The sequence below is a fragment of the Hemitrygon akajei genome, chromosome 5, assembly GCF_048418815.1.
Source record: "Hemitrygon akajei chromosome 5, sHemAka1.3, whole genome shotgun sequence".
NCBI lineage: Eukaryota > Metazoa > Chordata > Chondrichthyes > Myliobatiformes > Dasyatidae > Hemitrygon > Hemitrygon akajei.
The window spans coordinates 183,548,709-183,576,561 of NC_133128.1; the positions used below are offsets into that span (position 1 = coordinate 183,548,709).

The following is a 27,853-nucleotide window of genomic DNA, read 5'->3' on the forward strand; positions in this document are numbered from 1 at the left end:
TCCTCAGTTACAGTTCTAGAAATTAGATCCTCAGCTTTGTAAAATCCTAAGACACTGCAGGTATCGGTGCAGATGATGGGATTTCCATGACTGTACCTTATTGGATATGTAAATTACGAACAGAGAATAACTTATACATTCATTTTCAAAATTCTAGACTGAAATCATGCACTGTTCAGACAATGGGCTATATAACTTTCTGTCCTTTACACCATCTTTTAACATACTAAATATATTCATGGTGCTTCTTGATACACTAGTTAAACCATCTTAGAAATAATTCTGAATCTGTAAAAATATTAATAGAGGGTTGTGCATTTGAAATGCCTGATAAGTATATGTAGACCACGTGCTGTTTATTTTTTTATTTACTTTACAGAAAAGGCACTTGCGGCCCTTCGAGCCACGCTGCCCAGCATCCCCCAATTTACCCGAGCCTAATCATGGGACAATTTGCAATGACCAATTAACCTAGTCTTTGGACTGTGGGAGGAAACCTGAGCACGTGGGGAAAACCCAGACATTCCACAGGGAGGACGTACAGACTCCTTATGACGGCACTGGAACTGAACTCCTAACTTTGTCAACGGAATATCTGCAATAACTTATTAAGTCTAATCTCCAACAGTATTGAATATTATAAAGGGATTCAATATGGGAGAACTTTCTATAATTCTATTTTGCGATGTAATAGTTCAGCAGTCACATAGAGATATATAAAGACAAAACTGCCGTGCAGTGGCTGTTCAGCCACCAGATGGCAAAAAGTGCACCTCGTATCTCTGAATAGGTTCTTATAGCAAATGGAAATATTTTACCAGGAGCATTAGGTATAAGTCTAATGATGATGGGTTGGAAAACAGGGTTAAGTGATGTTTATGCATTATTTTGATGACGGGTTGGCAAAATATACAGGTAGTTTTAATAATTAATCTGATTTGGTCTTTTCTTTGTCAAACAATTACCGGTACTGATATGATTAGCAACAGAGAGAAGACAGAAACAATAATAGAAGGAGTTTCTTTTCAGTTTTCTTGTGGCACGTCTGGAAAGGCTAGTATTTAAAGATGATCTAGGTGGGAGTGGGAACCGCCACCTTGGACAAATGCAGGCCTATTGTCTGAGCAGAAGTAGTTTGGTGCCGGCTAGTTCTCACTGGACGATTCAACCCTTCCATATTTCAGGACCGGAACAGCCCGCCACCATGGCCTCCTTCTTTTCTCCACTTTTTTTCCTGTTCTGCTGATGCTGCCGCCTGATCACCCCAGTTCGTGGTGGATGCAGAAATTCATCACGTCAGAATGTGTGTTGTAGCTAGCCTCCAAGTAGACCTCCGTTGACTGAGCATTTGCTGGTGGCAGTAGTATAAGAGTGATCTGTTCTTAGGGTGGGGCAGTACCAGTGCTGGATTCAGAAGATGTCACCTGGTGCTCGTGTGTAGGACTGAAAGAAAAAGCAAAACTGACGGGTGGTAAAGATGCTTTGCAAACTCCACAGGGGTTTAGTAATTAAGGTTCATTATATACGGCCACAGGGAAGAGCTTCTTTGAGAGAGTGATACCCTCTGTGTTCTGGAGGATCAAGGGTGATCTGAATGTAGTCTACTCCAACTTGATGCCAACTAAAGCCCACAGCATTGACCTGCTCACTGTTGTCCTCTTGAGGAGTTAATGAATTTGTCTCTCCTTGCACAGCGGGCCTCTGTCATTTTCACAATCCATTGGAACTCTGTATGTTGCGATTTTATTGATGTCACCAGTATCAATGAGGTAGACCTTGACAAAATTAAGGGCACAATCAAATTTTAAAGCCTTCAGTAAAGGAGTCCATGCATTGGTCTGTGCTGCAGAATGTCACCATTTCCTTGCTGATGCAGAATTCTACAGGCATTGTTCCATTAGGGTGCATGAAGAAGGCTGATGTTATGTTGTGGCTAGTTCTTCAATGCAAACAGACCTCCTTCTTCCTCCTATTCCTCCCATCAGTTATCACTGTTGAGGATATTCATCCTCCTGTGAAATGCCGAAGTCCAAGTGCATTATTAATAACTAGCATTAGTTGATACTTTGCCAACAATAGTTTCAATTCTTTGTATTTTGGGGACTGATATTACTTCCTACTTTGTCTACAGATTTGCAGTCTGCCTAAAATATGTACACAGTCCAAACAGACAACTTGACTAGGGATTCAATTTTGCTTTAAAATTCATGTGCTTGCATTTCAGGCTGAATGCAACTAGAAACTGAAACGTAAATGCAGTGGGGTGAGTTTTCCGTATAACAGAAAATGAAAGGCAGTAGCAAGATATGCATTTTCAGGATATTTGTGCCTAATTGGCTCTAAGAACAGGAATAGAAAATATATCTTTCTAAATCCTCTTCAGTGGCTCTAGCTATTTATAAAAATGCTTTGTCATGTAGAAGATGAGGGTTATCATACAGTTTATTAAATAGAAAGTATAATATTCTGTGAATTCTAAAGAAAAAATAGCTATAATTTTATTCTGTACATTTTAGAAGTGGTGGGTAAAAATAAGATATCTGCATCAAGATCAATATAAATTCATTACAAACTCGCAGCAACCTTCTGTGAATGGAGCTATACCGAGTTATAAATAGAGTGCGCAGTGTTTCCATGTGAACTGCTGTGACCTTTTTTTAAATCTTTTTTTCATATCTTGTCTATGATCTTTTTGAAGAATCTTTTTATCATCTGTCTCTTTGTGAAGCATTGAGATCTTTTTTATCTCAGTTTTGTTTGTGGCAATTTTCAATTACTTTGAAATTGCTAAATATCATACTGCTATTGCCTGGAATGCTGGGTGAGATAATGAGAGGGATCAATTTAATTTAATTTCAGAGACAGCTACAATCAGAAGTATTATAATAACATGTTTCCTTTACTCAAGGAAGATTTTTAGTGTATGGAAACATCTTTTCTCAGCTGTTTTTTTGTCTGTGTTTTTTATCAGTCATACTGATCACTGCGTTTTAAAAAAGCTTCTATTTGAAAGACACAGAGTGGTCTCTATGTTGGGTCTTTACTGGAAATACAGGCAAACACAGATAACAACAAACACTTCATCCTCTTATGGATGTATTCTATCCACAGGCAGACAGACAGACTGTAAATTATTCAGTGTTTCAGACCCTCCCTCATTACCCTTTCCTGAAACAGTCCAATTTCATATACCCTATTTCTTCTCCTTGCCTCATTTTCCCAGCGCTTTCCAACAATCTGCCTTCACTACAACGCTGTTCTCCTGCTCTCCCAGAAATTCAAATGAATGAACTCCTCCATGATGTCTAATGAAAATATAAGCAGCATAGAGAACCCCCATCAAGCCTCCACATTTTAGTAAGTGTTGCTTATAAGGCCCTGTGGAGATGAGACATAGGAGCAGAATTAGGCCATTCAGCCCATCGAGTCTGCTCCACCATTCTATCATAGCTGATCCCAGATCCCACTTAATCCCATACACCTGCCTTCTTGCCATATCCTTTAATGCCCTGACCAATCAGGAAACAATCAACTTCTGCCTTAAATATACCCATGGACTTGGCCTCCACAGCTGTCTGTGGCAGAGCATTCCACAGATTCACTACTCTCTGGCTAAAAAAAATTCCTCTGTTTTAAAAGGTTGTCCCTCATTTTTGAGGCTGTACCCTCTAGTTCTAGTTACCCCAACCATAGGAAACATGCTCTCCAGATCCACCCTATTTAGTCCTTTCAACGTTTGGTAGTTTTCAATGAGATCCCCCCATAGTCTTCTAAATTCCAGTGAGTACAGGCCCAAAGTTCATATGAAAACCCCTTCGTTCCTGTAATCATCTTCATGAACCTCCTCTGGACTCTCTTCAATGACAGCGCTTCCTTTCTGAGATACGGGGCCCAAAACAGTTAACAATACTCCAAATGTAGACTGACTAGTGTCTTATAAAGGCTCAGCATTATCCCCTTGCTTTTATATTCTATTCCTCTTGAAATAAATGCCAACATTGCATTTGCCTTCTTTACCACAGACTCTACCTGTAAATTAACCCTCTGGGATTCTTTCACAAGGACTCCCAAGTCGCTCTGCACCTCTGATGTTTGAACCTTCTCTCCATTTAGATAATAGTCTTCACTATTGTTCCTTTCACCTTATAGAATTCAAAGTTGAAAGTAACTTTAATATCAAAGTACATTTATGTCACATCTACAGCCCTGAGATTCATTTTCTTGTGGCATATTCAATAAATTCACAACAGAATAGTAACCATAATAGAATTGATGAAACATTGCACCAACTTGGGTGTTCAACCAGTGTGCAAAAGCCACAATCTGTGCAAATACACAAAGAAAGAAATAATAAATAAATAAATAAATAAATAACAAATAAATAGTTGAAGACATAAACAACAAATTATTCATTTTGTGGTTTTCCTATATTTATTTTTTCTTTTCTTGAGAATGGAACTGACCCTTCTTGCCCCTTGAGCTGCATCACCCAGCAACCCCCAATTTACCCCTAGTTTAATCACAAGACAACTTACAATGACCAATCAATCTGTCAACCAGTACATCTTTGGACTGAGGGAGGAAACCAGAGCACCCGGAGGAAACCCAGGTGGTCACGGGGAGTATGTCTAAACTCCTTACAGCCAGTGGCGGGAATTAAACCCAGGTTGCTGGTGCAGTGAAGTGTTGTGCTAACCTCTACTCTACCTTGCCACCCCATTGATTTAAGTTAACTTTTGGTTCTGGAATTGGCACATTCTACAGAATGTTTATTCTCATATAACAGGCATAATGCAGATCACACCTAATAATAACTAGCCAAAATGCTTTTGGGATCTGGCTTTTCACACTATCCCACTTCCGAATATACTGAACTTTAAATAAAATAATCGAAAATGCTACAGGTCATACAAATGTAAGTACTTAATCCTTGTGTAGCTTCATCCTGAATTACTGCAGAATAGGACTGATAGTGAAGGGATCTGAAGCATTAATGTTTGGTCTTTCTCAGCCTTTGGTGGGATTCTATATACAAATTTGGCATTTCTATTAATAAATCACTAAATCAAATGAGTTAGAGGGAAAGGCTGAATAGGTTAGGACTTTATTCCTTGGAGTGTCGGACAATGACGGGAGATTTGACTGAGGGAGACAAAATTTTGAGGGGTATAGATAGAGTAAATGCAAACAGGCTTTTTCCACTGCAGTTGGGTGAGTCTAGAATTAGAGAGCATAGGGGAAAGGTGCAGGATGAAATATTCAAGGGGAACCTGAGGGGGAGCTTCATTCCGAGGTTCGTGTGGGTGTGAAACAAAGCGCCATCAAAAGTGGTGGATGTTGACTTCAACATTCAAGAGAACTTTAAGTACATGGATGGGAGGGGTATGAAGGGTTATGGTCTCAGTGTGGGTCGATGGGACTGGGCAAAATAATGGATTGGATTGGCTGAAGGACCTACTTCTGTGCTGTAATGCTTGATGATTCTATGACAAATGATAATTTGATGTGCTTTATTAGGTTGCAGAAATGGGGAAGTTGGCAGTGCCATCAAGTTAGGCAACCATGGTAGAAGAACTAAAGTTAATATCCTGGAAATCCTGCTGTTAACTGTTAATAGTGGATAGGAAGGTTGTGCTCATTTCAAGTAGGAGTTGCACCAGTTGGTATTACAATGAAAGGAAGAGACTCCAATGTCCTCATTTGAAAGAGATGTTAGATGCTTTGCATATTATCTGACACTGATTAGGCCTGAGGCAGCAGCTGAAAGATCCTGGCTGTTATTAAAAAAAGTAAGTCTTTGAAATTAAAGTAAAGATTACTCTGTTTTTAACTGCCTCTTACCTGCCACAACAGGGCATTTGATCTCCCTAACAGGGATCTCCCTTTGTTCTACCAGTCTTCCAGCTCCACTTCCTCTGATATAGACAATTCACATTTTTTTCTCTTTCTCAGTTCTGACAAAAGGTCCCAGACCTTAAATGTTACCTATTACTCTTTTTATGGATGCTGCTTTATGAAAAGATTTTTCAATTTATGTCTATAAGCCCATAAGACAGAGCGGCAGAATTATACCTTTCAGCCCATTATGGCTGCTCTGCCATTTGATCATGGCTGATCTATTTCCCTCTCAACCATTGCCATAAGTGGCAATGAATTCCTCAGATTCACCACCCTCTGACTAAAGAAATTCCTCCTCATCTCCATTCTAAATAGACATCTTTAGATGTCTCTAAATGTTCTAGACTCCCCCACTATAGCAAACATCTTCTCCACATCAACTCTACTTAGGCCATTCAACATTCATTAGGAATCAATGAAATTCCTCTTTATTCTTCTAAATTCCAGCGACAATAGGCCTGGAGCCATTAAATTCTCTTCATACGATAACCCCTTCATTCCCAGAATAATTTTTTTGAACCTGCTTTGAACCCCGTACAATGTCATCACATCCTTTCTTAGATAAGGGCCCCAAACTGCTCCCAATTCTGCAAGTGAGGCTTCACCAGTGCCTTATAAAGCCTCAGCATTATTTCCTTTTTTTTATATTCTAGTCCTCCTGAAATGAATGCTAACATTGCATTTGCCTTCTACACCACTGCCCCAGCCTGCAAGTTAACCCTTAGGGTGTTCAGCACCAGGACACCCAAGAGCCTTTGCCCTTGGGTTTTTAAATTTTCTCCCCATTTAGAAAATAATCTACACTTTTATTCCCTTTGTCAAAGTGCATGACTATGCACCTCCAGACACTGAATTCCATATTTCGTTTCTTTGCCCATTTCCTGAATCTATCTAAATCCTTCTGCAGCTTCCCTTCCTCCTCAACACTACCTGTTCCCTCCACCTATCTTCAGATCATTTACAACTTGGCTGCAAAACCATCAATTCTGCCATTCAAATCATTGACATACAATGTAAATGATGTAAAAAGGGTGTAAAAAGAAGTGATCCCAAAACAGACCAGTGTAGAACACTACTAGTCACTAGCAGGCAGTCAGTAAAAGCTCCCTTAATTCCAACTCTTCGCCTCCTGCCAATCAGCTACTGCTCTGTCTTATCTTGCTAAGCTGCCTCTTGTGCAGCAGCTTGTCAACCCAAGTACACAACATCTACAAATTCTCCTCTGTCTATCTGCTTGTTAATTCTTCAGAGAATTCCAACACACTTGTCAGGCATGAATTTCCCTTAAGGAAACCATGCTGACTTTGGACCATTTTATCATGTGCCTCCAAGTATTCTGAAACTTCATCCTTAACAATCAACTCTGGCACCTTCCCAACCACTGAAATTAGGCTAACTGGTTAATAATCTGCTTCCCTCTCTTCTTGAAGAGTGGAGCGACATTTACAATTTTCCAATCCTCTGGAACCATGGCAGCATCAATTAATTCTTGAAAGATCGGTACTAGTGCTCCACAATCTCTACAGCTACCTCTTTCAGAACCCTGCGGTGCAGTCCATCTGGACCAGGTGACCTAGCTACCTTCAGATCTTCCAGCTTCCCTAGCAGTTTCGCCCTAGCAATAGCAGCTGCATTCACTTCTGCTCCCTGACACGCTAGAACGTCTGGGATACTAGTGTCTTCTACAGAGAAGACTAATCAAAATACTTATTCAGTTCATCTACCATTTCCTTGTCCCCCATTGCTATCACCCAGCGTAATTTTCAAGTCTTTGAAACATATTGACCAGGTGGTTAATCCAAGAAGAGCAGGATGACTCCTTCATTTGCTATTTTTAAGGGGAATGGATTAGCACTCCATTGTTAAACATTCTACTCCTTCTGACCTTCTTGCTCCTCATTCTACCTGACTTCTTTCATGGTTTTCCTATCTGCCCTGACCCAACTTCTGATCTACATCCTCATTTGCCTGATGGATGCGATCATCTGCTCTACTGATATAAAGTGCAGAAAATGGACCTAGCCACCGGTGCTTCTCCTCGATATTTAGATTCTGGACTATTTCAAACAAGTTTATTTCCATGTACTCCAATTCAGCTTTATTCTAGGACTTTCTATTTCAATTTTCAGATTTCCTCTATCCACAGTGTTTGGCAGTCTGCATTTGTCAGAGTGAGCTCAACTCTTATTCCAGATCTCATCACTAGGCTACAATAATGTATCTATTCTCAAGCACATTAAACATGCAAATTACTGTTCTGTAAGTCTTTGGCATTGTGTTTGAAGGCAAAAGAAAACAGTTAGTTGTCATTGCAAAGAGTGCATTTTTAAGATTTGGCAAATAGTGCAAAACCAAGTTAGATGGGTTTGAGTAAAACTCAAAGTAAACATTGTATGTTCAAGCAATCAATATGGTTGAATGATTTTCCTGTTCAGTATGGCAACAGGAGGACTAGTTTTTGATTTTGTATACATCTACAAATTCTTTGGTTTTTTTGCCACTTAAGAAATGCATGGGCATCAAACCATGAGCTCTTCTTCACCATTATCACTACAATATGCATGTATAGTCTTCCTGGTGTATTGTAATCACCATTTGATATGGTGCTGTGCTCAGTGGAAGGTTGCTGAATGTTCAAGTTACCACTTGGTACACCTGATATGGGGAACAAACATCACAATATTTTAAGCTTGGTCTGCTGACATGGACATATGACATTGAACAAACCGGTTTACTGCTCAGCAGGCCATATCTTTTCCAGGGATTTTCTACAAAAAGTAAAACAGAGAGATTTTTACTACTGGAATAAGCTAGAATCAGCTCTCTGGCCACCTTACACACAAGAACCATGTTCACAGCATTTTATAATATCTAATTACTAGGTTTGGGAAAAGCTACTGAGAATGTTGACAGAAACACTTTTTCTTGTTGTCCCTCAGTGACAAAAAATTTATAAGTTGGTATTCAGGTTATGGCTTCCAAATATTTAGCTGCCATGAGCCCCACAGGGTTGGGCGGTGAGCTGTAGAGCATTGGGCACCAAAACTCCTCGAGCACTTGTTAATTATTGTCTTAACTCAAGTCGTTAATCCCTTGGGCTCTCCGTTTAATGTTGTCAAGTTTACTTTGATTGGTATGGGTTTCTGTGTACTGTGGTTATTTAAAGTGGACTCCCAATTAGCACTTAATGTGGGGTCCTTGTTTTGAGAATGATTTGGCTCATGGTGTCACTTGGTTGAGCTTTCAATGTCCTGCTGGAATTCCTATGCATAAACTTCACATGGGTGTCTGTCATTGCACTACACCTGGGTTCAGACATTGCCAGCGCACCAGTGTGACATTTAACCTCTGCCATCATCAGGCACAGTTCTTAGCAAAGTATGTCTCTGTTTCTTTTTATTTATTATTTTTGGGATATAAGCACTGTTGGCAATACCAACACAAATCCATTCCTATATGCCCTTGGGAAAATGTTGGTGAAATATTTTCTGAACTTCTTCTGAAGGTGTTATTGAGAAGGGAGTTCTGTGATTTAGACGCAGTGGTAATGAAAGAAAAGTTTTTATATATTTCCAAATTAGGGATGATGTGCAACTTGGAGGCCAACCTGCAAGAGCAATTTCTGTGAGCATGAAGCCTTTGTCCTTCTTACTGCTAAAAGTCACAGGCTGGGGAGGTCCAGTAGATATTGCTGGAGTGTATTTTGTAGCTGTTATATTCTGTTGCCATTTTGTGGTTGGGATGATGAGAATAATCATTGATGATGCTGCATGTGGTGCCAATCACTTGGACTGCTTTATCCTGAATTGAATTTCTTCAATGCTGTTGAAGCTGTCTCAGTAACTCAGTAGATGAGAGCTTTGAATGATTGTTGAAGAAAAATTGTTTTAAAATAATTGCTTCCAGTCGAAAACATCACAGCATGCTTGTCTCATTCGCTCATTATGTACTGTGTCATATGATATAGGTGATCAGGATGTTTCCATGACCCTGATCATTCTTGGCAAGATTTTCTATAGAAGTGGTTTGCCATTGCCTTCTTCTGGGCAGTGACGGGTGATCCCAGCCATTATCAATACTCTTCAGAGTTTGTCTGCCTGGTGTCAATGGTCACATAACCGGGACTTGTGATGTGCACCGGCTGTTCATATGGCTATCCACCACCTGCTCCCATGGCTTCATGTGACTCTGATCGGGTGGGTGGGGGGGCTAAGCAGGGGCTACACCTTGCCCACGGGTGAGCTGAAGGCTGGTGGAGGGAAGGAACACCTCACACCTACTTTGGTAGAGATGTATCTCCAGCTCACCAGGCGGCTACTTATTTAACCCATTTTAATTTCATTCTGAATTTAAAACAAATAGAAATAAGAATTAGTACTTGTGCCACCACACTGCTCCTGGTAAATTTCTGCCTCCTAGGATTATGATACTACTGAACTGTTATTATAGTCCGTTTGTAACAGTTTCCTCAATAATATTAATGCAATCTTCCCAGACACAAAACCTCCTTTATCTTTTGTCCTTCTGATATGGGTAGAAATGGTACAAATAATCACAATATAATCTCTTCCTATTTAAGTGTAATAATCAGGGTTGCCATCCTTATGAAACCTGGAGGACATATTCATCATGATAACACACAATAAAAGCTTACATTTTCCACATTAATTATAAATAACTTTTACCCTTCATCTCAAAAAATAAGTCATAAAACCTGGATATAAAAGGGAAAGACACATAAATGAGACATATTCTCGTTTACAAAAACATATTAATTGATTTAAAACAGATTCCATTTCCTTTTAAAAAAATGATGAACGCATAACACTTCTAATGCAGGATTCCTTTTAGTTTGAGAAGAACAAACGAGAAGACAGAGTAAATCAGCAAGAGACACCAAATTAAAGCCAAATGCAATAAACCATAGTAGCACATGCAGGGTAATCTAGTATCCATCAAAATTGCATCATCATTTTATCTCCTGTTGCTTTATCTACTTGGAAAGTCTATTGCGACTGGAACAGAGCATTAGCCTCTATTTTACAGCAGAAATAATAGTGAGGTTATCACAGCTCACCATAGTTGCCAAATGAATTAAACAGCAATTTCCAGTATCCACATATGCACAATTAACTGTGGAAATCATGAAGTTGCTCTCCAATTTGCTCTAGTCACATGGAAACTTTGCTACACTGGGGTCTAGCTAAGAGATTCAGCATCAAAATAATGAAGAAGCTGAAGTGGTACTTATTCATTTAATGGTAACTAAAAAAAAACAGAAAATGTTAGGCTGGTGTATGAGGTTGTAGGTAATTAGTTAGCAGCATCATAAGTTTTTCCTATTGCTGAGCATGCAATGAGAATTCAAATTTACAAGTAGGGGTCTTATTTAGAATTCATTATTGTTGTAGATTTTAGAATAGTTAAAATATTCTCCTTTTTTCTTTCTTTTAATCTCACCATTCTCTTTTTTGTGCATAACTTTACATTGAAAAAGACACACTGATTTACACTTCTAATGCATGAAGATGCACCACTTAGATTGTTTGAGGAAGCACCTTACAGTTTCTTCCACCCACAAGTACTATTGATCGATTGAACAAGCATAGCATGCAGGAAATAAAAGACTCTCTAATCACTACAAAAAGCTGCTTAAAAGCTGGCAAAAACTCTATCGGCATCTGCAACAGTTAGCTTAAACAAGTAGAAATTTTGTTTGTTGTTGCTGATCACAAATTCCGGGCCAATATGCAAGAGAAACATTACATTTCCTTGTGTTTCTGGGACGACTAGTCAGTTTTAGTTTATGAAAAATAAACAAAATTTCAGATGTGTCTTTTAGAAGAGTGTTCTTCTAAATTTAGTTTACTGTAAAAATTCTTTACATGACATTTTCAATCATACTTATATATTAAAATAGAATAGAATGCTATTACATTCTTATAGATAGTTATATATAATGTAGCAAGCTTTTGTTAATGTTATATCTAGGTATTTATACATAGGATCACACAGTCAATTGATTCCAAGAGAGGTAGCTTTTTACATCCAGGTATGTAATTTAGATTTCCCTATATTTTAAATTATTTTATCAATAACTTCTGTCAGACTTAATGATGATAATGTTTGAGAATGTCATACAGCAGCAATTTGTTCAAAAATCATGCAAACCTGACAAGAGTGCAATGGGTTAAAGGCTGGAAAAGTGCAATAAATACAGTAACGTTGTCATGCATATGGCATGGACGTAAAGCCGTGAGACAGAGAGAGTTAATCACAATGGTAAAGCAAGCCAACTTGTACAAAGGTCTTAAAGTCACAATGAAAACACTTAAAAGAAAGTCAACATAACATAAGCCATATGCATATGGAAATTAGAGGACACAGGTAATGTGGACTGTGGGATGAGAGCTTTTAATCAAATGACAACCAATTTGTGAGTTATATAACAAGTTGTAATTTGTTTTTGTTATCTCTATCTTATACTTCACTCCCACAATTTACCTTACCCCCATTTCTTTATAGTTCATCATTGAACTACAGGCTCATGCAAAAAGCTCAAATTAAATATAAAAGCACCAAAAAAGTTCAGTAAGCTGCAATATTAATGATGTTTATTGTTCCACATTTATATATACAACAATGATATATACCTCCTGTTCTTACCAGAGGGGGTTGAGTAATTCCAAGTATTAAGTTGTGAAGCAAATAAGGAAGAGATAAGTTTTTATGAGTACAGCAAGTAATTAAATGTACATTGATTTTCTTTTTATACTGGCATATCTTAAACTGGGACTTGAAACATAATAACATGGTTCAAAACATGTTATTACACTTAGAAAGATTATCATATGTAGTGAAACGTATGTTGGTGATACTCTCAAACATGCACGTTACGTCTAGTTGTGATTATGTTATGATATGATACCTCATTCTAATCTCAGTAAATATGATGCTTTTGAAAACCTGCAACATTTCTATGTTTGCTAACTTACACTTGTTTTTAGTTATGATATGTTTCTCATTGTTGTTTTCAAATCCTTCATCCCATTTCTCCACGGCTTCTATGACTTCTTCTGCCACTCAGCATTCTTGAGATATCAGTACTTCCCTAATTTGAGGTTCCTGAATGTCCCTGATTTTAACTGATGTACTGTACCAATAGCAGCCATGCCTATAGGTACCACAATCTTAAGCTCTAGAAATTCTCTAGAATATTTTTGTCATTCCTCATCCATTTTAAACTACTGTTAAAAACTTACCATTGGACCAAGCTGTTAGCATCTACCCTAAAAACCTCTTTGCTCAACATCTTTTTGTTTTGAAAGTGACCCTGTATTAAAGTAGCTTGCAGTTAAATTTTACTTAAACCATTACGAAAGTCCTACAATTATGCAGTGGAATCTCAGCTTTAATGTTAAAGTTTCATCAGTGATTTTTGCTATGTTAAAGGTGCTATATAAATGGAAGCTGTTGTCCTTTGAATAGTAGAGAGAATAAAATAATTTGTTGTCAAATAAGGGAATATATTCATTAGACAGGGTAGTAAAGAAGGCATTGATTTCATCAGTCAGAGCACTGAGTACAAGAATTGAGACATCATGTTACATCTGTCCAAAATGCTGGGGAGACCACGCAGAGTATTGAGGGCATTTCTGGTCACTTAACTACAGAAAGGATATCCTTAAGTGGAAAGGCTGAAGAAAAGATTTACATGGGTGTTGCCAAGACTGGATGGCTGAGTTATAAGAAGAGGCCGGATACACTGGAATTGTTTTCCCTGGAGTGTCGGAGGCTGAGAAGTGACCTCATAGAAGCATATAAAATTTATGAGGGACGTAGATATGTTGAATTGTCAGAATCATTTTCCCAGGTTAAATTTGTCAATCTGTCCTAGAGTACATAAGTTTAAGGTGAGAGGGGAAAAATGTAATCAGACCTGGGGGGGGGGGGGGCAAGTTTTCCATCCAGAGGATGGTTGGTAAATGGAGCAAACTCCTAGAGAAAGTTGTTGAGCTGGGTACAGTCACAACATTTAAAAGACGTTTAGACAGGAATGTGGATAGAAAAAGATTTAGAGGGATATTGGCCAAATGCAGACATATGAGTTCAAGTAGGATCCCTGGTCTGCATTGATAAACTGGGCCGAAAGGTTTGCTTCCTTGAAGTATAATCATGAATCTATTTTTGTAACTTACCATTATGAATTTAAGAATGAACTTTGAGATTGATCGAAAAGTCCACTGTGTGCTAACAAAATTTGTCATATATTTTCACAAGTAGATAAAATAGCAAGTAGCTTGCAATTAATTTTTAATTAAAATTTTATAAAAGCCTTGCAAATATTATGCAGTGGAATTTCAGCTTAACTGTTAATACCACAATCTGTTTACTGGGAACTAAAATATAATGTTTTAAATTATAAGTTTGCAAGTATTGCCTACCAATAATAAGACTTCTAATTTATATTAATTCAGTCCATAAATATTATAGTTATACACAATCAAAAATATAATCCAGCCCAGCTAAATGTTTGTCCAGGGACTGAAATTAAGTATGTGCTGCATAATTGTTACTTCGTGATCTGCCAGAAAAGTGGGCAGATGGCCAGACAAGGAAAGGAAGTGCACAAGCCAACTCCCATATATCGGTTCCATTCTAAAAGTGCAGATTTAACTCAGTGATATCTTCTCGGTTCTTTAAAAAATGTGAACTGATTAAAAAAATTTAAAGCTCTTATTTGTTTCCACACATTTCTGATGATCAGAATGAAAAATACCTTGACACATTTACAAAATTATCCTTAACTATCAGCTATTTTATCCTCAAGAAGTTAAAATTCTAATACACTTGAAATTCTGCTAATGCCACTTTACCAGTAAATTGGAGGCAGATGTCAAAACACCAGGATATTTCTGTAGTAGCTAATGTAGTATTATGTCTCCAGTGCTGTCATTCTGCTTAAATTCAGGACTTCAAATACTGTTTGCAGTGATACTATTAAGCAAATGTGTCAGACATGGTCAGGAAATTATCTTCTACAACTGACAGTACTGACTTGGTTTCTGACTGCATCAATCACATGCAGCTTTTTAAACAGTTAAGCTTGAGAATTTTGAATGAAAACCTCTAGTCTTCAACACAGGTTATAAATAATAACAGTGGCACTGACTGGGGGATAATGTGTAATATTAGAATTTAATGGAATACTCAATAATTGTTGCCACATATGATATTTTATGCTTTCACTCAATTTATTCTGAATTGCAGAATACTAATTTACCTCAGAGCCAAGAACAAGTAATTCCTGACAGTAGCTGTACTCCGTGTACCTGTATCTTCTACCCTTTATTAGTAGTTCCAGTGTGCCTGCATTTACCCAATCTTCATTATTTACAGAATTTGTCAGCCACAGTTCTATTTAAATAGAATCTCATTAATAAACAAATCTATGCACATACCATATTCATATCTATGCCATTTGTATATGTCCAAGCATGTTGGAAATATTCCTCTAGCCTCTGACGGAGAGGGTTGGGAATCTGATGAAAGCGTATGAATTCCTTGACTCGAAGCATTTGCATATGATACCTTGCTGTTCCCGAATACAGTCTCTGGATAATTGCTGAGACATTACCAAAGATACTGGCGTACATTAGTGCTGGTCAAGGAGAAAACATAGGCACAATCAGACAAATTAAATTTTAGCCATTTGAAGCTTTTATCTTAATATATTGTATCTGGTAGCTTAATGGTTTAAACTATTAACAATTTTTTTCATGTATGACAGGTCTTCAAGTTTTGAAAGTATATTCAATAAGTTTAAACCAACCAATTTTGTATTAGTTCCGTTTGATACCTCCTTGTCTTCACTTTGCAATTATTTTTAGAATCACACTAGGGAAAGATTTATAATTTTAACTATTATCATTACAGTTATTTTGGAAGTTATTGGAAAGGTCATTTGAAGATGTCCAACAGTAACATTTGAATTCTTGAGAAGCTGACAATTGGTGCAAGCCACTCTGTGCTACCAAACTCCACCATGGATGGTCCCAAGCTTGGATATGCAAGTAGGAGGGTTGGACATGGGTCTGGTAACCTCATCCTGTAAAATCCCAGTGCTACAGAATCTCCAGAGTCCTCATTCCTGGGAGACAAAGATTTTCAAAAATGGGTTACACCTGGGGAAAACTTGAAAGACTGGCCCAGAACAGAGGACTCTAGCAGCCTGCACCCCCAGTAGGGGCGATAGGCTTAGGAAGAAGACTGTGTGCGAGCTTAGTGATTTTTATATGTCTTAAAGTAGCTTGAACCAGCTGTTGTAGAAACTAAGCAACACACACAAAACGCTGGAGGAACTCAGAAGACCAGGCAGCATCTATGGAAAAGAGTACAGTCGATGTCTCGGGCTGAGGCCCTTCAGCAGGACTGCACTCTTTTCCAGAGATGCTGTCTGACCTGCTGAGTTCTTCCAGCAATTTGTGTGTGTAGCTTGGATTTCTAGCATCTGCAGATCTTCTCTTCTTCGTGTTGTAGAAATCATCTGCCTTCAGATTTGAAATACCGTACTTTTGTAAATCAGGACTATCCAATATTACACCAATGCCAAAAAACCACCATGTTTGCACTACAGCACTAAAATCTTTGCCACAATTATACCGTACATAAGAATAAACACCTTACAATATTTTGATGTGGTATAATAAAGATAAAGAGATATTTTGAACATTTACTTGCACAGCTCAATTTCTATGGCAATGGCAGTTCTCATGGCAACAGTATTCCCAGGATAAATATAATTTAATCACGCAAATCCAGACAGTATGTCATTTTCCATTTATAATGTTTTATCATTCACAATCGTTGGTCAATCTTGAAAGGAGTCATTTATTTTTATACCTATTTCTCAGCATGCTGAGTAGTATCATTGAAATGTTCAGTTTGATTTAAAGACAATTTATATTCAGAGGTTAACCATTCGGGCAGCACAATGTCCAACCAAAAAAAAAAGAATATTAAAAATAAAATAAGTAATTAACATGAAATCCCCTTCATACATTTTTCTGTATTTCATTCTTATATAGCCAATCTCCTATCCTGAGATTTTGCCCCTAAGTTTTAGAAGAAACCATTTTCCTGCATGTAACAGATACAAGAGGTTCTGCTGATGCTGGAAATCTTGAGTGTCTCACACAAAATACTGGAGGAGCTCAGCAAGTCAGGCAGTATCTATAGAAGGGAATAAACAATCAACATTTTGGGGTGAAGCCTTTCATTAGCACTGGAAAGGAAGGGGTCAGAAGCCTGAATAAAAAGGGTGGGGGGAAGGGAAGGAGTACAAGCAGGCAGATCATAGATGAGACCAGATGAGAGAGAAGGCGGGTGGTTGTGGGGACGGGGAGAGGAAGTAAGAAGCTGGGAAGGAATAGGTAGAAGGGGTAACCGGCTGAAGAAGAAGGAATCTAACAGGGGAGGCTACAGGACCATAGAAGAAAGGAAAGGATGAGGAGAACCAGAGGGAGATGATGGGCAAGTGAGGTGAGAAGGGATGAGAGGATAACTAGAATGGAGAATGAAAAAAGGGAGAAGGAGGTAGGGAAAGAAATGACTGTAAGTTGGGAAATTGATGTTCAAACTATTAGGTTGGAGGCTGATGCAGCCTCCTCTGCTTTGGTGAGATATGATGCAGATTGGAGACTTCTTCGTTGAACACCCTCACTCTGTCTGCCGTAAAAGGCAGGATCTCCATTCCATTCAACTTCCCATCCACATTCTGGCATGACTGTCCTTGGCCTCCTCTGCTGCCCCCATGAGGCAATACTGAGGCTGGAGAGCAAGACTGCATATTCCATCTGGTTTAGGAGCCCAGATTATGCAGCTCCTGCTGAAGCGATTTACTAATGCAGCGATTGGCTTTAGTTTTATTGAAATGTCTAGGAATGGGCTCAATTCTATTTAATGTGCCTTTGCCAGTGTTGATAAATTTCGACAACAGTCAGTTTTTTATTCTTTATTTCCCTCTGCTGGGAATAACCTCACATTTTCCCTCATTATACTCCCTCTGCCATCAATTAACTTATGCAATTAACTTAATTGTACAGATCCCTAAATAATTTTTATATCCTCTCCACAGCTCATGTTGTTTCCAAACTTTGCATCATCAGTGAACTTGGATACATCATACTTAGTTTTTCATCTAAGAATAAACAACACCATGGACTAGATGAGCCGAAGGGACTGTTTCTGTGCTGTACTTTTCTATGACTCTATAAACTGTGAATAGTTGAGGAGTGAGTACCAATTCTTGTTACACCCAATTAGGAGCAGCGTGCCTATATTGGGGGAGCAAATTGAGAGAAAATGATCAACTTATGAACCAGCTGAGAAAAAAAAATAGCAATGAATGTCTCTCAAAGTCCAACCCTACGTCCCCATCATGAGAGGTGGAATCAGGTAAGGCCTCTGGTGAAGCTGTGTAGGCCAATCCTCTGTACAGTGGATGCAATGGATTACACAAACATTGATGATCCCCAACCATAACATTTGGACGATAACCGTTTGGACAATGGAGACAGGAGGTCATCAATGACCAATGCTGCACTGGGAGCTAAGAATCCCAGAAGAATTATTGGGTCAGATCTCATTGATATCAGAGAGACCAGCATTCACACCCGAGTGCAGCATGTAACATATTTATTTGAGTGGACCAGAATAGACCCCAAACAAAAAATAATTGAGGGTATCTTGGACAGCAGGCTGAACCTTCCATAGATAGTAAGCTGTCCAATATGTTAAATATATTGAGTGTCTCTAAATATCCCCAATGGTCAGAAATGTTCAAAATTATTCCAAAACCAATTAAAATCAATGAAACAATTGTAAAGTTTTAAAATGGAATCAAATAAAATTAAAATGAATTGGAAAAACTATTAACCAAATAAAAGGAGTCACAATTCATTCAAGATACTATATCTTGATACCATATACATATAGCTTTCAAAGCATTCCACTCAGCTGCATTAAATGGACTTTTTGTGCTCTAACCTGCTGTTGCTTTAGTGGGCAAATTCCCCATTGTAAGTTCACATCACCAATGCTGAATATGATATGGAATTTAACTCTAGGGTTGCAGTCAGAAAATTGCCATTGAAAAGCAACATTTTTTTGTTCTCTCCGAAGTAAAGTCAAAGACAAAGTAAAATTTATTATCAGAGTACATACATGTCACCACATACAAACCTGGGATCCTGAACTTGTGTAGGGAAATATTGGTATTCATCATGAACCTGCTGACATTTCCCAACAAAATTCTGGCCCATTAAAAATAAGAGAAAGATTAATAAAAAATAGGTTCACTTACAAACTATTTAAAAATATAAATTAGCTTGGACTTACCTTTGTCATTCATAGTCATTCCCCTCCATTCAAATTGATGGGGTTTCTGCCTCTGGGCAACAGATCATAGACCATAAGACCGTAATACACAGGAGCAGAATTAGGCTATTCAGCCCATCAAGTCAGCTGCATTAAGGCTGATATACTATCCATCTCAACCCCACTTTTCTGCTTTCTCTCTGTAACATTTGACATCCTGACTAACCAAAAAGATATCAACATCTGCTTTAAATGTACCCAATGACTTGGCATCCACAGCCATCTGTGCCAAAGAATTCCATATATTCACTAACTACTGGCTAAATAAATTTTATCTCATCTCTGTTCTAAATGGAAAATCACCTCTCTACATCCACTCTATCTAGGCCTTTCAATATTCAATGGTTTCAATGAGATCCACCCGCGTTCTTTTAAACTCCAATGAGTATAGGCCCAAGGCAATCCAATGTTTCTCATGCACGAACACTTTCTTTCCCTGAATCATTTTCATGAACCTTCTCTGAACCCCTTCCAATGCCGGCATGTACTTTCTCATATAAGGGCCCCCAGACTGTTCACAATACTCCAAGTGCAGTCTCCTCAATGCCTTATAAAGCCCCAGAATTATATTCTTGTTCTTATATTCTTGTCTTCTCAAAATAAATGCTAACACAGGATTTGCCTTCCTCACTACCAACTCAACCTATATGTTAACCCTTAGGAAATCCTGCATGAGGATGCACGTTTGACTTTTGAACTTCCTCCCAATTTAGAAAATAGTCTACATCTTAATTCCTTCCACCAAAATGCATGACTATACACTTCCCAACACAATATTTAATCTGCCACTTCTTACTCCCTGCTTCCTCAACACTACCAGCCCTTCCACCTATCTTCGTATTGTCCGCAAACTTGGACACTAAGCCATCAATTTCATTATCCAAATCATTGGTATGTAATGTAAAAAGAAATCGTCCCAACACCAGCCCTTGAGGAACACCACGAGTTACCGGCAGCCAATCAGAAAAGGCCTTTTTATTTCCCATTCTGCCTCCTGCCAGTCAGCCAATCTTCTATCCATGCTAATATCTTTCCAGTAATACCATGGGCTCTTATCATATTAAGCAGCCCTTGTCAAAGGCCTTCTGAAAATCTAAGTTAACAACATCTACTGACTCTCCTTTGTATCCTTCCTGTTATTACCTCAAAGAATTCCAACAGATTTGTCAGACAAGATCTCCCTTAAGGTTAGCATGTTGACTTTGGCCTATTTTATCACGTGTCTCCAAGTTCTGAAAAACATCCTAAGTAATGGACTCCAACATCTTCCCAATGACTGAAGTCAGACTAAATGGCCTATAATTTCCTTTCTTCTGCCTCCCTCTCTTAAAGAGTGGAGTGACATTTGCAGTTTTCCAGTCCCCCAGAACCACTCCAGAGACTAGTGATTCTTGAAAGATCATTACTAATGCCTCCACAATCTCTTCAGCTCCATTTTTAGTGCCCAGGAGTATATTCCATTTGGTCCAGGTGACTTTACCACCATCAGACCTTTCAGCTTCACAAGCACCTTCTCCTTAGCAATAGCAACTACGTTCACTTCTGCCCCCTGACACTAGATTTTTTGGCATACTGCTTGTATCTTCCATTATGAAGACTGGCACAAAATACTTTTTGTCTGTTATTTCATTGTCCCCCATTACTACCCCTGCAGCCTCATTTTCCTGCAGTCCATTATCCACTCTCACCTCTCTTTTACTCTTTATATATCTGAAAACATTTTTGGTATCCATTTTTATGTTATTGGCTAGCTTATCTTCATATTTCATCTTTTCTTTCCTTATGACTTTTTTAGTTGTCTTCTCTTGGCTTTTTTGAAGCTTCCCAATTTCTACCTTCCCACTAATTTTTGCTCTATTACGTGCGCTCTCTTTTGCTTTTACACTGTCTTTGACTTCTCTTGTCAGCCACGTTTGCTTCATCCTCCCTTTGGAATACTTCTTCCGCTTTGGGACGTATCTATCCCGTGTTTTCCGAATTGCTCCCAGAAACTCCACCCATTGCTGTTTTCCTGTCATCCCTGTCAGGGTCCCCTTCCAATCGACTCTGGCCAGCTCCTCTCTGACATCAGTATTCAGTGTGGTGCAAGTTAGTCCATGCAGGTGCTGGATTGGCTCCAGTTTTGTGATACCCTAGTGAACTCCATGAGGAACGTTGTATTTAGGTACATTTTAAAAAACATTATGAACAACTAACCCCAACACATGAAATTTTGTGTTTGGTTGGAGACCTTAAGCAAAGCAGTTATTTAGGTAATTGCAAACACTACTCTTCTAAATACAACTAGATATTCTAAGCCTTCTCTGTCATTCTAGGCTCTTGATTGCAATCTATTTCTGATGGTGCATCATTGTTTATTTCCTCTGTTTTTTTTTATTCCCTATTATACAGTATATTTTCTTGCTTTATTTTTTACTTTGTGATGCACATTGTTATGGAAATTTAATCATATTGCCAGATGGCTTTTCCATCGAGGCAATTTGAGTAGAACTCAGGACCTTTGCTGGAGGTGTTATACTATAGCGCCCTGCCCAATAGCCCCAAGAGGTGGCAGAATAGATATGCAGACAGAGCATGGAAAGCTGAGGAAACTACAGGCTTGTCATAATGGGGAAATTTAATTTCTCCAACATTAAATCAAGATGCTTCGATGGGGCTGGATTTCTTCAGTGCATCCAAAGGATTCATTAAACAATATATGGAGAGTCCAAATAGAGGGGAAGACATACTGGACCTGGTTTTGGGAAATGAGCCAGCCTAGGCAATGGACTTAATAGTGGGTGAACATTTTGGGAATAGTATCCATGTTTGAAGACAGTTATGAGTGAAGATAAGACTGTATCTTGTGGGAAAGTACTAAATTGGGAAGGGCAATTGATGATAGGATAAGATAGGAACTAAGGGCCATTGACTGGGAACTGTCATTGTTAGACAAGTTCATGTTTGACATATGGGTGTACAGGATCGCCATATTCCAGTAAGACAAGGTTGGCGAGGGAACCTTGTATGACCTGAGAGGCTTTTTTAAATTTAGTGAAGAAAGAGAAAGGAAACATACATAAGGCTTAGGAAGCTAAATTCAGACTAGGCCCTTGTGGAATATAAAGACAGCATGTAAGTGCTTGAGTAGGTAATTAGGAAGGCCAAAAGTGGGCATGCAATGTCCTTGGTGAGCAGGATTCAGGAGAATCTAAAGGCATTTTATACTTCTTTTTTAAGAGATACAGCATGATAACAGGGAACTGAAAGTTGTTGAAGTGATGGAGATTACAGATGTAAATGAGAATGGACTGAACCAAAAGTACAAAATGGAGTTGAGATACAAAGGCACGAGCTCAGTGGAGCAAATGGAAACAATGGGCCGAGTGGTGCACCTAGATTTGTGAATTCCGTGTAGGAGGTAGAAACAGGCAGTGTGTGATAGGGGAACTATAATCCAAACTATCAACATCTGTAGTCTCTCTCATGTCTCTGGTGATTCCAAATGTTATTCTAGAATCAACACATTCTAAGTGTCACAGGACCTCAAGTGTCAGCCTAGATCTCATTAAAACTCCCTGCAGTAGATCCTATTTTTAATTTAGTTGCAATAAAACCTTGGTAACCCTGGTTCTCTCCAGAAAAGCTCCAATAATATTTTTCAATATTAATTTACGCTGAATTCAAGCTTACAAATGCAAACATGAATTCAATGTAAATGTACGGGCTTCATAATGCAAAAACAACATATAATTTTCTGAAGTAAATTGTTGCACTGTGGTTTGGGAAGCCATTCAAGAATGGGAAGAGAAGAGAAGAGAAATATAGTTGTAATGGGGGTGGAGATATGTCTGTACCAAAGGAGGTGTTACGTGCTCCTTCCCTCCGTTAGTCTTCAGGCAACACTTGGGCAAGGGGTAGCACTTGCTTAATCCTCCAATCAGGGTCTTTTGGAGCCATGGGAGCAGGTGGTGGATGGTCGTATAAGCAGCTGGTGCACATCACAAGTCATGGTTATGCGACCACTGATGTCAGGCAGACAGTTTCTGAAGAGTATTGATAAAGACTTCAGTATAAAGACACTGCCCAGAAAAAGACAATGGTAAAGCACTTCTGTAGAAAAATTTGCCATTGCCTTTAAAAAATCCCTGATGGTACTTATATACAGGCCTCCAAATAGTAGCCAGGATGTGGGGTAAAACTACATTGGGAGATTGTAAAGGTATCTGAAAAGCTTAATGTTGCAATGGTCACGGGATTTCAATATGCAGTTAGATTTGGAAATCAACCTGGCACTCTATCTCATGAAAAGGACTTTGTAGAATGCTTAGAAGATGGCTTTTTTGAGCAGCTTGTGGTCAAGTCCAATAGTTAAAAGGCAATTCTGGATTGGAAGATGTGTAATGAACCAAGTTTGATTAGGGAACAGATCCAGGAATACTTAGGAGATAGTAATCATAATATGGTAGAATTCATACTATAGTAAGAGCGGCTGTAGCTAAAATTGGATGTAAAGGTATTGCAATTTAGTAAACTTAACTTTTGGGGCATGAGAGAGGAGTTAGCCAAAGTTGATTGGAAGTGGATACTAGCAGGGATGATGGGAGAGCTGCAATGGCTGGAGTTTCTGGGAATAATTCTGAAGCTGCTTCCAAACTGTATTCAAGCTTTCCAAATGGGCATGATGCTTAGATTGCTCCTGGTTTAGGTGGATGGGATCTGAAACAACTCCTCATCAACTTTTCTCCTTTTCACCTGCCCCAACTTTGCCTCCAAAGTTCCAACTTCTCCATTTCTCTCCAACTTCTCTTGGAACATGCCTCGACCTCGCTCCAACAGCTTCTCGCACCTGCAAGCCTTGACCCTCAGATCAGCTTTGCCTTTGCTCACCTTTTTGTTGTTTGTTGTGATCATTTACCACCATTTTTCAGATAAAAAGCGTTATTAATAGAATAGTTAGTTGAATTTCCTGCTTTGAAAACCACCAGTAAGCTGTCGTCCACTTTAAGCATCACTCTCAAGGGAGGATGAGGCAAATGTGACTGGCATGGGAAGTCAAAGACAGCATAAAAGCAAAAGAGGGGGCATACAATATAGCAAAAAATTAGTGGCAAGCTTGAAGATTGGGAAGTAATTTCAACCTACAGAGGGCAACAAAAAAAAGCTATAAGGAGAGAAAAGATCAAATATGAAGGTAAGCTGGCCAATGATATAAAATAGGATACTAAAGCATTTTCAAATATATTGTAGAAAGAGTAAAACAGAAGCAAGAGTGGGCATTGGTCCACTGAAAAATGACACTGGAGAGGTAGTAATGGGGAACAAAGAAATATCAGACAAATGGAATAAATAATTAGTATCAGTCTTTACTTCAGTGGACAGTAGTGAGTGTAGTGGTTATTACTAAGTAGAAAATATAAACCATATAACAATTACAGCATGGAAACAGGCCATCTAGTCCGGACCTTCTAGTCCGTGCCAAATGCTTACTCCCACCTAGTCCCACCTACCTGCACTCAGCCCATAACCCTCCATTCCTTTCCTGTCCATATACCTATCCAATTTTTTTAAAATGACAAAATCGAACCTGCCTCTACCACTTCTACCGGAAGCTTGTTCCACACAGCTACCAATTTTTGAGTAAAGAAGTTCCCCCTCGTGTTACCCCTAAACTTTTGCCCCTTAACTCTCAACTCAAAAATACTTGGGAAGTAACAATTTCAGTAACTTAATCTTTATAGCTAATTCCTTAAAATATTTGTGGTACTTGAATGAAATCTTGAAAAAAGAAATTGCTTATTAAATTTAATCCAAGTTTAAAAACTATGGCTTAAAGGATATTTTATTAAAGAATATATGCAGGTTATAGAACTGATATTCTTCTAGACCAGCTGTTCCAAACCTTTTTTACGACATAGACCAATACCACTAAGCAAGGAGTCCATGTACCCCTGTCTGGGAACCCTTGTTCTAGGTGATCATGTTAAGATTATAACATTCTTTCTGATTGTGTAGTACTTGGAAAAATGTCGTCAGTAAGGATTACTTACAGCCAATAAGCATGACACAGATGGAAAAGATCTTCTCTGAGTTGGTGTTAGGCGATACGTTTCCAAATCCGACACTTGTCAGACTACTGAAGGTGAAGTAGAGAGCTGTCACATATTTATCTTTGATAGAGGGCCCAGAGTTGGCATCACTGTAATTGTATCGTTTCTCTATCTGTTCTCCTAAAGAATCCAACCAGCCAATCTTGTGTACCAGGTACGGTCGTTCTACATTCCCGATGGCATACCAAATGCAAGCGAGCCAGTGAGCAATCAAGGCAAATATGCACATAAGCAGCATCAGGACAGCAGCCCCGTATTCGGAGTAGCGGTCTAGTTTACGGGCAACTCTCACCAAGCGCAGCAGACGGGCTGTCTTCAGGAGACCAATTAGCGTTGTCGTCTGTCAAAACAGGAAAATTATGAGTGATCATGGAAAGTGATTACAGCTTTTCCAAAATCTCAGAGTCGGAACTATATAGTCAATATTTTTGTGCAGGATGCCTTGATTAATCATAAGAATCTACAGCATAGTGTGGTAAGTTCAATTTTCACAGGCTACATATTTAAAATGAAATATTGGTTATGTTGTTTGCCAAATGGCTCCAGTAATAATCCTCAACACTAGTTTAATAAAATAAAGAATTAATTAGATTATGAGTGTCAAGGTTTGAATCTGCAACTAGTAATAAATTGTCTGTGATACCATTGGGGATAAATCATCTAAATTTGCTAATGTTCAATCAATACTAGTTTCTTTCAAGTCAGTTAATTGTTAGGAATTAAGAACAGGGTTGCCACTCAGGATAAATTTGGGGGGTTGTGAAACTTCGGTTTATCCAACATTCTGTACAATTTTGCTACTAAGATTTTATTTTTCTACCTCTAAAGCAATTATCAGCATAATATGCAATCTCCTCCATTGCTGTTAAAGCCCAGATGTGCTCCCTTATCAATTAGTAAGAGTACATATATTTTCCGATGCTCCTTTTGAATGAGCTCCTACTTAGATAGTCTCACCAACACAGTTAATTGATTCTTATTCCGTGTACTACTCTATGCATTCATTAGGTTCTCACTGTGCCACCTCTTGCTGCCATAATTCCAACACCTATCACTTGCCTTTGATTAATTAACTCTAAGCCTCTGTCCTCTTTAATTCTAGTCCAAAGTAATTTATCCTCTCTTCCCCACACCTTTCCAACCTTAAAGTCTTCTAAATACAAGAACATTCCAGCTCTGTACAGACCCTTCAGCCAAAGATGTTATGCCAACCTTTTAACCTATTCGATTATCTAACCCTTCACAACACTCCATTTTTCTATCATCTATGTGTCTATCTAAGAGTTACTTAAATGTCCATAAAGTACCTGTTTCTACCACCACCCTGGCTGCACATTGCACATATCCAGCAATATGTGAAAAGACCTTACCTCTGGTGGAAACTAGATGGAGATGTCAATCGCCTGAAAATGATGCTGCTTCGTATTAACCATTTCCGCCCTGCAAAAGTCTCTGAATATCTACTTGACCTATGCCTCTTACCTTATATGTCTGTAATGCCCTGGTTCATATTTTTACTGTTATGCTGTATGCATTTCAATTAGCAACTCTGTAAGAGCAATCTGGTCTGTTTTCAGCTTGTTTGGGTTATTGTTGAAGATAAGGGAGGAGGAGGAATGTGTGCCATTCAATTAGGATAATAGAGCTGAGGGGAGGTTTCTCTGGTGAGGGACACTAAGGTTGGGCTTGGGGCTTTTTCTCAGTGGGGGAATAAAGAGAGAAGACGCTGGAGAGAAGAAGTCATAGGATTCGACCCGGAGGGGACTATGATCCGACAAAGCCAGGATGTGATCAATCGAGAATCAGTGAATATGACGAAACTTTGAGCTCTGACTTGTACACATTTGACTGTTTAATTAAAATGGGCTCTTTTCTTTTTGTTTTTCTTTACTAACCCTTTAGTTAAGTTAAGATTCGTAAATATAATTCCTTGAATCATATGCAGTGTACTGTCTGTTATTTTGTGGCACGAATTTGTAACAGGGTAGCAATTTACATAGCATCTAAACAAACCGGGGTTTGGGGCGGGAGAGCTGTCTCAATCGCATGAGTTTGGCGGGAATGGAGAGTGTCTTTCCTAGACCTATGCACCAGGTGTTTTCACATCTCAATCAAATCATGTCTCATCCTCCTTTGTTCCTAAGAGAAAATCCCTAGCACTTTCGCGTGCCTTTATTTTGCTATTCAATCCCTTTAAACATAATATTCTGATCAGTATAATTTTCATTCACCACCTCAACCCCATATCTTCTTAACAGAATCTAATGCACACTTCATAAACAGCAGGAAGGTTATAGTAGTTCCAATTTCCCGGCCCATCCCGTAAATATTTGATCATCATCCACAGTTTCCGAACAGGTCATGCACTTTGATGCACAATCCAATTAGAAGCTGTATTAACAATATTTTCCAACAAATGATGGAATTCC

The 27,853-nt window shown here is 38.6% G+C and overlaps 1 protein-coding gene across 4 annotated transcripts in view; it reads right to left on the reverse strand.

Moving 5' to 3' along the window:
- Nucleotides 1-27,853, reverse strand: part of LOC140728545 (voltage-gated inwardly rectifying potassium channel KCNH7-like) — a 523,000-nt gene that overhangs the window by 43,875 nt on the left and 451,272 nt on the right. For all 4 annotated transcript variants that reach the window (XM_073047421.1, XM_073047422.1, XM_073047420.1 and 1 more), the window contains 2 exons: nucleotides 25,365-25,764; nucleotides 15,360-15,559 (listed from right to left, as the gene is read on the reverse strand). In XM_073047421.1, coding sequence (XP_072903522.1) covers nucleotides 15,360-15,559; nucleotides 25,365-25,764 — 600 coding nt within the window. The remainder of the gene's footprint in view (nucleotides 1-15,359; nucleotides 15,560-25,364; nucleotides 25,765-27,853) is intronic.